Source organism: Biomphalaria glabrata, chromosome 6 (genome assembly GCF_947242115.1).
Source record: "Biomphalaria glabrata chromosome 6, xgBioGlab47.1, whole genome shotgun sequence".
In the NCBI taxonomy this organism is placed as follows: Eukaryota; Metazoa; Mollusca; class Gastropoda; family Planorbidae; genus Biomphalaria; species Biomphalaria glabrata.
Window position 1 is genome coordinate 32,518,382 of NC_074716.1, and position 12,574 is coordinate 32,530,955.

A 12,574-nucleotide genomic window follows, 5' to 3' on the forward strand; every position below is an offset into this window, starting at 1 on the left:
ACCCCTCCCGAACAATATATAAGCTACGCAATGTTTAGGAGTATACCTTTATTGAAACGTCTGCAAGAAATACAAAACACAACTTGTTCCCTCATCTCAAAATATGATGCATGTCTAAGAAACAAAACGAAAAAGTTTTTATATTAGATCAACTTTGTTTTAACTCTCTAGTTTGATTTCATGGGTACTAGGAGTTATATTCTACTTTTCTTTCACTAGCTAAACGTGTCTGTTGAAAATTGAAATTACCTCCCTTGAAGTTATCTGCAGGTAAAACGTAGAAAAAGCCATGTATTTTTTTCCTTTAAAAATATTTTTGTCAATGAACTTTTTCTTGCACACTCTGCATTGTAAACTCACATTTCTTTTTTCTTGTTTTTTTTTTTTAATTTCAAGGTTGTTTTTGTTTAGTTTAAAACGTGCTATATCTAACTGGATGGGGAGAGTCATGCTCAGTAGCCTATTTCCCTGCAGGCGTCTGTCTAGCTCGCTGTCTGCAGTACAGATGTACCGTGCAGGTGAAATGAGCTGCGTACCTGCCGGTCATGTGTGTAGAACTTTGTTTTGTTGAAATAAAAAATCAATCTCAAATACACAGACATCCAGTGTAGGGTTTGGGGGCGGGGGTCGCGGTGGCCGAGTGGTTAAGCGCTTTTAAATTTCGGTATTTTTAAGGCGCCCCTGAGTCCACCCAACTCTAATGGGTACCTGACTTAAGTTGTGGAAAGTTGTTTTTTTCGTTGTGCTGGCCACCGTTGGCAACAGAAACAAATGACCTTAACATCATCTGCCCTATAGATTGCAAGGTCCTAAACTTGCTATTGTAGAGTTTATCCTGATAGAACTAGAAGGATGTGCTATGAGTTCGATAAATTAAAACAAAATGCACAAGCTACATAATTAGAAAGACAAGCAAAAGGATACATTTAAATTCTTCAAGCATATTAGAGAGTTGTCGAATCATTAAGTAGCCTAGACAGTCTATCAGAGTTCATTCTTTTGTGGACACTTGCACTGTAGTTTCTACCATAAGCTATTCGCAGTAGGCATTCATGTGTTTATTTGTTAATTGTAGTGATCACATATTTTTCTCCTGAAATAAACTTCACCATTTCTCAAATGGTTTTATTATGTATATTAACAATTACAGTGATTCAAAAGAGACTTACAAATAGTTTGTAGAAAGAAGCGAAATAAGGTGAAAGACATTTGGTAGTAAATACAAGTTAGTCTATTTTTGACTGAAATATTTTGTATTGTTAGCTTTATTACATAACTGTAATATGTTACAACAAAATAAAGAAAGATTAGGCTGAGATGTTTGAATGATTGGGATGAGATGTTTGAATGATTGGGCTGAGGTGTCTGAATAAATAAAAAAAATGACTTCAACTATTGATTTGAAAATCCTATTTATTGAATGTGACAAAAATATCAAATGGATGAATGAAATAATAGAAAGACAATAGAAGATGCCAAACACACTTTAGAATAGTTTTCTAGAAGGAATAAAACTCACAAAGTCTCTAGCAAACCAGAGCTCACAGCTCAGCAGCAAAACGCTGGCTAGAAAAAGAAATAGCACACCATTGAAAGAGCTCACAGCTCAGCAGCAAAACGCTGGCTAGAAAAAGAAATAGCACACCATTGAAAGAGCTCACAGCTCAGCAGCAAAACGCTGGCTAGAAAAAGAAATAGCACACCATTGAAAGAGCTCACAGCTCAGCAGCAAAACGCTGGCTAGAAAAAGAAATAGCACACCATTGAAAGAGCTCACAGCTCAGCAGCAAAACGCTGGCTAGAAAAAGAAATAGCACACCATTGAAAGAGCTCACAGCTCAGCAGCAAAACGCTGGCTAGAAAAAGAAATAGCACACCATTGACACAGAGGAAGAAAAAAACAAAAGTATAGAGTAGCATCAAGTAAAACCACACACACAAGAGTGAAAACAAACTGCTAACAAAAACTTTTGAAGTACTCAAAGAAACAAGCAATGCAAAAGCTACTTTAAATAAAACATTTTTAAAAATGTAATTACATCACTCATACTAAATAGATCCTTTATAATGTGTGATAAGAGAGTAAGGAAGAAGTGTGTCAACTTACCAAACGCAAACCATTAAATAAACATTAAATTCAATAACTGACATGTATCCATAGCACATACAAACTACATTTTTATTTCTAAATTAAAATATGATTTTAAAGAATAAAAAAAAAACACAGTCAAGAATAAACTTTTAGAGCTAAAAAAAAAGTTACCATAAAGACAATTAAGATTGATCTAAAAACAATAAGAATCTGTTCTTGTGGATCTCTTAATTGTAAAATGACCCAAAAAAGTTAATTAATTTTTTATTACAATGGCAATGACAAATTAAAATGCAAATCAAACTACAATTTATTGAGTCACTTTAGGTCAGTCACTGATTTACAATACAAAAATATACTGTATGGAGTGAAGCCATCAAATATGTTTTAATAAAAAAAAAAAATATTTTGTAAATTAAAAATCAACTGATCACAGAAATGCAAAATAGTTTTATATTAAACATGGCATGGAATGTTTAATTTGTTAAGCAATATAGCAATATGGTGGTCTTAATCTTTCCCCAATCTTACAATTTGAAAAAAAAAGGGACTTAACTGTAGCTACTGTTTGTTCATGAATAAATTTGTATAATGCACATATTGTGTAACAATCAGATAAATATCATTTGTATGAGTACAGCCTATCAATTCTATTCCACAGAAGTAGATTTTCAGTACTGAGCTCATCATGGTTAGAGTAGATTATAATGCTTATACAATATGGCAGTGGAGTGAGAGATTTTTATGTGCACAGATAACTCTGTAATCTTTGGGGAAAAACATTTTTGAATTGGATGAATTTACAGATTAGGATTGGTTAAGTACATGTTAAATATAGGTATATGGACGGATAAAGTTATTGTTAACCAGCTTAGATATGTCTAATTGAATCATTGAATCAGTGCCTCTAATTGAATCATTTATGTGAGTCAGTTTCTTCCTTGAATGTATATTTCAATCAGTGGCAGTCATTTAACTTTACAGGCTGCAATAACATATAAAAGTTTTCACTGTAAAATATTGTACAATATAAACCTAATCAGACTAATAAATTAATTCAGACACAACAATGTTTTGTTATATAACACAATAAAATGCATACCTAATACAAATGAACCAGAGAGAATAAATAATCTAGCTATCCATGAGGTCAAGCAGATCATTGTCATCATGTTTACTTTTACTGTCATCAATGGTCATCTCTCCAAATATTTTGGTCAGTTCCACACTTTTTGTTTTCTTGGAGGCATCTATATTCACAACTTGTGACCTGATGGCTTGAACGGGCTCAATGGTTGCTGCTTCCCTTTTTATTATAGCAAAAAATGTTAGAACATTCACATTTCTATCAGTATGTAACTACAGATACATTAAAGAAATTGTAATGACAAAAAGTAAAAAAGAGGGGAGTTTGATTAAGGATGCAAGGAAACTTTGTTTAAAAGAAATATAAATAAATAATTATTGAAATAATTTTGATTCTTATCCAAATACTATTACTAATCATATTAGATGTTTAAAAAGAAATGTTGCATATTTTCTTAGCTACTTAAGCAGTTCTTGCACTAGTTTATTTGCATCAAATGTTATAGATTAATGTTGTTAATGGATTTCCGTCAGCTTTAAAAATAACATAGAAGGAGGGGGGGGGGGTGAAATTCCAGGCGCAAGAAGAGATGTGATGGTTCCAGAAAAAGGAGGGAAGATGTAGATCGATAAATGGTATATAAGGACTGGGATATTCAGTTTCGAGGAGAAGAGATTAGCAACTATAGTAAATGTATTTAAATTAAATTGTTTTGTACATTTATCAAGTGTGTATATCATCATAATGATTCCAAATTCTAGAATAAATGTTTTGTATTTATTTGGAAAATATACATTTTTTGAGTTTACACTCTAAAGTAGTATCTCCGGCATCACAATATTGTTTGAGTGTTTTGAAATTTTTTTAAAAGAGAAAGCTATACAAATTTGGAACATCAGAAACACATTGCCTAATCAACACAATCTCCTTGTAACATCAATCAAGACACCATTATCATCTGGGGGAAGCGTGGCTAAGTACACTTGACTTGGCTACTAATGAAGGGAGCTTGAGGTTCGACACTCGACTCGAGCAGAGTAGTGTTTACTGAGTGCCTAAAGGCAGCACAGAAAAACCTTCTCCCAAATACCCCTACTCCCACTTGTCCACAAATGAGACTGGACCATAACGCTCTGAGCATGCTATAAGAATGAAAGCAGCTCTATATAAAAGCTATAATTATATTATAAACATATCGTGACAGTTACTCACTCAGAAAAGGAAAGTACAAATCTGTTTTAACAAAATCAAACAAAAACTAAAACTTGAGTAGTAGTCTGAATTGGACAGATTCTCTAAGCCAGAACCATTGAAAATACAGGTATTCTTTATGTTAGGTGTGACATTTATATATGCATGTATATGCAGAGGTTGCTAACAAAATCTTCAAAGAACTAGAAAAAAACACAACTTTTTTAAGACTACTACAACAAACACAAACTTACTCTTCTTCTTGGTCAGTTTTAAACAAATTCAGTCTGAACTCATTTTTTGTGACACGAGCTCCAATAAGCTGTGCCAAGAGATCTAAGTGAGCTTTGGCCAATGGATCTGGATGACTAGTATCCTTTAGTAAGAAAAAAAAATTTCCTTTAATCGTAAAAAAAAAATATATATATATATTAAGTTTTCAATAAGTATTCTAAGTATTATTGATTTTCATACATGAAGACAAATCCACAACTAGTAAGCTTTTTTGGTGTATTCGGTGTACAGATCCAGAGGTATTGATATTGGAAGCATTATAATAAAACAAATAATAATTTTTGTGAACTTTTCAGCATATAATAATAAAGACTTTAATGCAGTCTGTAGTCTTGCAGTGTTTTGAACAGTACAAAAGAACAGATGAATAACAACCAGCTAGAAAACTAAGAGATGGATGGAGATATCTGGATGTATCTGCCTTCCCTCCCAGTACAGTCTTGGCATATACTGATAGGTTGGTATTCAGTAGACACTGGAAGAGCCTGCTACAAAGTTTTGAGTTCCCCGGCTCTGACTCAATAAACTACAAGGTCCATGTGGTAGTATCTGCAGCTTTGATCAGTGAATCCTTAAAAATCATCAACTCTCAAATCAGCGAAGAGCACCACATGGCAATACGAACTGACATAATCACTGACTTGAAACCTGTACAAAGCCCTGAACCTTGGCGTTCACAAGATTGACACTCTCATCATTACCTCACACAATATGGCTCACAGCTATGGCACTCTGGTAACAATACAATGGGTATCTAGTCACATACGTGTGACTGGGAACACTATTGCACCATTGAAGGCTAACACCACCCACTGAGCAGCCTATGAGTTTTCATCATGCTCTACAATAGATGGAAAAGGAACTATGGTTTCACTGCTCATTAAAAGTCATTATAATCTTGGAACATATGGAGCTGCCCAGGAATGAACTATGGGTATATCACAGTACAGAATGGGTATAGTCCCTTTGGTTCTTACTTGGCAAGGTTAAGGTCAAACTTTGACTAAGAAGAAGAAATCGTGCCTCATTTTCTTTTAAACTGTCCCAGATATGCCGAATTTCATTTTAACAGGCCTATGAAATCATATGCTCTTGATCAGTATGGTACAATATGTGCATAGCACAAAAGCACAGAATTTTGCAAGAAAGGATTCAAACTTTTATTGTGTTTATTTCCACTGTAAATAAGTAATAAGATGATGATGATCTGTGCCTTCATATTTTTTAATTTTGTCTTGAGCCAGTCTCCTCTTAACTTGGGGAAAGATCAGTTTCGAAAATAAACAGCAAACAATCCCTAAAATATTTGTAAGAACTTTCTTTTGTTTGCATGAAAAGTATCTCAATGGTCTTTGGCAAAGCCTCTATAATTAAAATAAATGGTATTTAAATCAATATAAGATAAGGTGTAATAATGAAGAAACTGAAGAAACTATTTTACCATGTCGCCAGCATTCATTAAGCTAGATGCTCCAGGTCCACTAGTCTCTACATTTCTTGACACTGAATATCTAAGAACAAACAGTAGTATATTATTACTGAAACATTTTCAAATGACTTTGGGTTTGTTAATACAACTGGGTTTCTGATACAAGTAATTACCAACCAATAATCCTAAAATAATTCCATAATGGTTAGAGGATTTTCTTTAGCCTTTTCCTCAAAACATCTATTAGATTAAAAAAGTAATAATATTAACCAAACTTTTTGATTTGTTTATGATGTGTGGTCCATAGCAACAAATTATATTAAAATAATTACCTTTCATTTTCTTCTGAGAACTGTATTTTATAAAACTAGCTAGTTAAAAAAAAAAACAAATACATTTTTTTTTATTTTAATAAAATGTTAACATTTTTTTTTAACTGAAATGTGTTCTCTTAATTTGGAGCATTTTTAAAATACAATTTTATGAAAACTTTGAAAATTGGAGATCAAAATATCACTGCAAAGAAACAATATATTCCAATGAAGTCCACTAAATAAGAACTTTTGTCTTCATTCAATTATTTATTTATTTATTCAAACCTTATTTTTCTTTCCAACCTTTGAAATTATTTTGTATGAAAACCATCCCAGTACTTTGATAATAAAGTAATTTAAAAAAAATAGATAAAAATGCTATATTTAGGATTTCTAAAAACATGAGTAATATCTTAACAAAAGTTTCAAAATACAACCACCAATCTCTTAGTGCTCAACAGTGTGCATTTTGCAGTTCACACAAAACATCTAAAAATATGGTAACTCAGTATCCCAATGATAGAGCTAATACAACTAGGTAGTTGGGGAAGTTTAAAAATATATCAGCTACAATTGGAGCTACATAACAAATACTCAGAATTTGTCCAAAATTTTACTGTGACATAATATTATGAGAAACAAACATCCTAGCATCTTCCTGTGCTTACATATTTGTACCAAGCTTAGTTGCTCTGTCCCCTTTCATCTCATAGGATCCTTCCTTTGATGCCTGAGTGTAATTGGCAACACAAGAGAACCCTATGTTTCGATACTTTCCTGATTCATCGAAGGATCTGTTTAGAGAAAGCATTGATTATAACAGAATGAATGAATTATTTCAGTTAAGTTAACAATTTTTAATAGATTAAATCTATCTAGTAAGAAAACATAAGATTTATTTATATTGAAACTCAAACCATACATGATTAACAGATTATTTTTCAATAATGAATGACCTGAGTTGACTTTCTTTTAAAGAAAGAGTCATAGGAAGATTGTCTTTGTTCTTGGTTTTAAAGACAGAATCATAAGAAGATTATCTTTGCTTCAAACAATAATTCATTTGAGAACTGTCTTTGGATTATGTTGTCATGATTATGATGATGGCCCACAAAACTATAAAAGTTATCAAAATCAAATTTTAAGATAGAAGTATGTCCTTCAAACTATTTCAATTCAAACTATCTTTAATTTATAACAAAAATATGAAGTCATTAGGATAAATGTTGTGAGTATCATGATTTTCTATGTAGTAACCATTTGAGGCATGAGTTCATGCTATGTATTTCCTTAGCATGTTTTGTTTTTATGGTATGTCATTCAGCCTTGTGTCCAACCTTGTGTGGCTGCCTGTCAAAATGACTACTATCTGTGTCTACTTTGAATGGGTCAATCCTTATTTTGTAGGTCTTCAGTTCTAAGAGATGACTATCCTGTTTAAAGGACACAGTCTTAGGACTATAGTGCACCCAGTTTTAGGATTCATGGTGTCTTCAGTTTTATGAAACACTGGTTAGTGTATCCCATTGATGGGTTGGATCCACCTGCTGGTCCAGTGTTATGGTTGTCATGTTTCAAGATGCAATATTGAGGATGTCCAGGAAATATATATATATATATATATATATTTATTTATGCCTATATATCATGCTCTCATGTTATTCATGATAACATGTTATTTAGCTTACAATACTTTGCTGACACTATGAAGATTTTAAACATAGAAAAAGAAACTCATGGGTCAGGATTTTAACATTTTACCATCACAAAGGAGATGTGAGACACTGATCAGAAAAGAAACAGAAATAAAAACGTATTTGGTCCCTCAGTAATTAAATCAAGGAATAAAATCCAACTTTCTTATATAAACTTTAAATGTAATGTTTAAGTGAAACTGTGTCAACAATCAGCTGTAGTCGGATTTCAATGTTTGTACACACACCCAACCTGATGATACACATTTTTCACAATCAAAAAAATTGATGTAAAGACAAAAGGCTTATTAACTACATCCGCACAAAAGCACCCTTTAAAGGGATTTAAGTCAACAAAACATTTCACAGTTAAAATATATCTTTTTAAAAGAATGGATGTGATCTGAAACTTCTAAAGGAATATAATAGAGTACTAGCAAGCTGACTTCATCAGTAGGGTCAAACCATAGAATTACATGTCCAACATGGAAAAGCTGCCAAAACCACATAATTGACCTTTTAACTTCTAGCAAGAGTTTAGCTTTTTAAATTATAGTGTAGGTTACCATAGCAAATGGTGTATATATTTTTATATTTCGTTTGAAGAAAAAAAAATTGTGTATGTCATACAAAGTATAAATTTTGTATAGGTTATTTTTTCTTTTCTTTTTTTCACAAAAAAAAAAAGAAAATATGATTATAGTAATTGTGAATATGTAAGATTAATTACCTATTTTGTCTTGAAATGCACATTTTATACAGAAGAAAATCTGAAAACAAATATATCATAGACAATTGAATACCTACTTGATATTATTAGGTATATCTGTTCCATAAGGTAGCACTCCACCAGGTTTGAGAACAAAGCGTCCATGATTGTTCTGTACCTTGTCTTTAAGAAATATGGACACCTAAAGGTGAATGATTGGAACTATTAGAAATTAACATTCTCTTAATAATTTAATTCTCTTAATATATATATATATATATATATATATATATATAGTAAATGTAGAATTATTAGCCAAACTTCACAAAAAAAGAAGGCTATATATAGTTTCAATTAAAAAAAAAGAAAGTTAATATTTTGAAATTAATATCTTACTCTAGTGTGTACATCCTGAAAAAAATTTAGAAGTGTTTGTCTTATCAGCTGAAACTCTCCATGTGAAAGAGATGCATAAGTCTATAGAGATTTTTAAAAATGTAAAAAAAATATTTAATCATTGCATGCACAGAGTACCTATTATATATCTATATAGATCTATATGCTACAGTTAAAAATTATTCACAAAACTTTCAAATTTTGATTTTAAAAAATTGATTGATTGAAGCTCTTTTGATAAGTTAAAATTCAAAATCTAAAACCTCTAAGAAAATCTTGAAGGCATACTCCACTTGTGCTTTCACTGAGCTGTCCTCCACATGACTGCGAATAGTATCCATATGGTTCAATGTTATGAGTAGAATGTCTTTTGGCCTCAAGGCTAGTGATATCTGATACTTCACTGCCATTGTCATTAGGTCATAAAGCTGGGGAAAATATTTGGGATTATAGCAAAGACAATTGTATAATTATATTTCATATAATTTTAAATTGCAAACTTTCTCATGAATTATATAAAAATTCTGTTTATATATTTATATAAATATAGCATTTCATTTTTTTAATTCTACCTAAAAACTATTACAAAATCATTAATATTCATGAATCTAATAATAAATTCTTAGAATCATTATTAATAATCAAGACACTTTATCATGTATCAAATATTAACTTAAAGCCTTTGCTAATTTAACATGATCAGTAATAAATTTAAAAAAATAAGTTTGTCTGTCAGACTGAGGATATCATGTTTTAGTAAAAAAAAGTAAAAGCATTTTATTACAGTAACAGACTAATAAGATGTAGCTCTACTTTAAACATCTTGTAAGTATACCATAAATGGATAAGGAAAATTAATATAGCTTATCTTCATTAGTTCTTTAAAGTACTTGGATAATTAAAAAGTTTATGAAAATGCTCAAAGTATTTAGGTGTGTAAATTATAAGACAATAGATAAGAAAAATTTTTCAGTCAAGAAATTAATTTAAATCAACAGTAAAATACAATATAAATTTACATATGACCTCTTACTTTATCCATACTAGCTGCATTCAATCTCATAATGGATGCATGAGCTATTCTATCAAACACTGTTCTCATAGCCTTCTTGGAGTATAAATTCTGAGGCTTGAAAATCTCATCCATAAACTTTTTGTTAAACATGGTAGAAACAATGTCTGTCAGTACTAAAGATAACAAAAAAGAAAAACACATTATTAAATCAAAGTAAAAATAATATATTTGGGCTTTCTGGGGCTCTATAAAATGTTTCTGTCATATTTGACACAATAAAAGGGCTTAAATACAACCAGATTTATAAAATGTAAAAAATACAAAATATGTTTGTTGTGCTACACACACAAAATTAAAACAAAAATGTTAATAGTTTAATATTAATAAAGTGGAATATCACCAGCAGACAATGGTTAAGCCTGTGCTGTTGTGGCAAAATATGTAAGTCACAGCTGAAGCTGCATAGCCACGGGAGATATAAATCTTTGGACTCGAAGACTATCTTATCTTCTTATATGATACAGACGTTACTTCAAAAAAGAGGATTTAAATTTTCTGCCAAGTTATTGGTTTTCCTGGCTGGGTCAGGGAACCCATTCCATGTTTAATAGCACTAGGGAAGAAGGAGCATTTGTATTAATTTGTCCTAGCATATGGAACGAGGAATGACATCTTTATCTTTGTGTCTTTCTGAGTATTTTATTAAATTTTGTATTTGAAGATTATGGTTCAGTGTTTTATGTATAATTGCTACTTTATTTTTGAGTCTTAATCTATCCTGAAGGCTTTCTAAATTTAGTGATTTTACTAAAGGTGTTACCCTAGAATCAAATGTGAATATTCTTTTGTTATGAATCTCACTGCTCTATTTTGTGTCTGTTCCAGTTTCTTAATGTTTCCTTGAGTTGAGGGGTCCCAAATAGAGCATGCATATTCTATTATTAGCCTCATTAAAGTGGAATGATGTGTGTTTAGGAAAAAATTGTCCATAATTCATAATTATTATTGCTATACTCCTATAGATCTATTATTACCAATGCTAATGGAGGGCTTACAGAGATAGTTGGATTTAGAGATACTGTAACTATAAGTATATTATATATAAGGTTTGAAGATAAAATTATATCTTTAGAAGGCCATATATAATGATTGAAATCAATATTAAATATTAATTGGACTTAAATCTATAGATCTATATGATACTAGATCTATTTCATATAGTCAATATAGAATAATAATCTATTAGTATTATCTAGCTCTAGTCGAGTCTAGTAGAATCTATTTTTTTTTTATATTGCCAGCTAGATAAGATTCTAGGATTAAGGCAGAAACATAAATCTAAATTTAGACTAATAATATAATAATTTAAATTATATTGTTTAAAATCGACTAACCTTTTTTCGCTTTTTCATTAGGTATGCTCTGTGCGCTTAATCGTTGATCTAAAATGTAAATCATTTCTCCACCAAGATTCATAAACAGTAATGGTAATGCTTTAAAAGACATTTTCAAAATTTCCTTTGCGATATGCCAATGTTAAGAACTGAAATTACATAAATAGATTCAAATTTAGAAGATCTAGATTCTAAATAAAATACACAAACACTAACTATGATTAAACGAAAATCGCTTTACAAGTAACAATGAGATTCCTTGACACTAATGACGCTTTTGATTTCCGGTGATAGGGAGCTCTTCCAATATAGAAATCCGATTTTTATTATTAATATCACTGAACTATATTTAACTACAAAAAATGAATCTATAACATAACATATCTATATTATAAAGTAGAATGTGAGGGGTATGTATGTATGTATGTTACTTATAGACATCAAAGCCGCTTGACCAATCTTGATAAAACTAGGCAGGAATGTTCCTTGGGTACCAACTTAGACCTTAGTGAATGTATTGTAGCCCTAAAACAAATGTAAGACCCTCAAAAAAAATAAAGTTGTCCGACTCTATTACAGCTATAGTATTTTATGGATCTAGGCCATGTCTACAATGTTGACATAAGAAAAGATAGAAAGGATTTAGACCTAGATCTAATTTTAAGAAATACACTTTGCGCAGATAGTTTTTTACTTTGACACATGAAAATACAAAAGAAGATCCATTGATTTCATTATATAATAAAATTAATCTTCAATTTTGTGTTTCAAAAGCATTTTTTACATTAATTAGTTCCTTATATCTGTGATTACAGATTTCCTGACGAACATTCTTTCATTAGACAATACCGTAATGAATCGCGTACTAAATATTAATTCGTTTAATTGTTTACTTTATAATCCCATCCCTAGATCTAAAACTCTAATTCAACTCTAAGATGATAAAACTTCTCTTCGAA

General features: G+C 30.9%; 1 protein-coding gene across 5 annotated transcripts; it reads right to left on the bottom strand.

Moving 5' to 3' along the window:
- Positions 1 to 1,395: 1,395 nt before the first annotated feature.
- LOC106071651 (protein OSCP1-like) lies at positions 1,396 to 11,907 on the bottom strand. Of its 5 annotated transcripts, none has more exons than XM_056033506.1 (10): positions 11,857 to 11,907; positions 11,616 to 11,764; positions 10,240 to 10,394; positions 9,470 to 9,634; positions 9,207 to 9,287; positions 8,909 to 9,012; positions 7,076 to 7,201; positions 6,106 to 6,175; positions 4,625 to 4,746; positions 1,396 to 3,398 (listed from the first exon to the last, which is right to left on the bottom strand). In XM_056033506.1, exons 2-10 carry the CDS (start codon positions 11,725 to 11,727, stop codon positions 3,227 to 3,229), a joined length of 1,107 nt encoding a protein of 368 aa, XP_055889481.1. In that variant the 5' UTR covers positions 11,728 to 11,764; positions 11,857 to 11,907; the 3' UTR covers positions 1,396 to 3,226. The 5 variants fall into 5 exon arrangements, with proteins under 5 accessions (XP_055889481.1, XP_055889482.1, XP_013087262.2 ...); XM_056033507.1 differs by having other exon boundaries at positions 11,864 to 11,906; XM_013231808.2 differs by lacking the exon at positions 11,857 to 11,907 and having other exon boundaries at positions 1,396 to 3,077; positions 3,195 to 3,398; positions 11,616 to 11,852.
- Between the last annotated feature and the right edge of the window lie 667 nt (positions 11,908 to 12,574).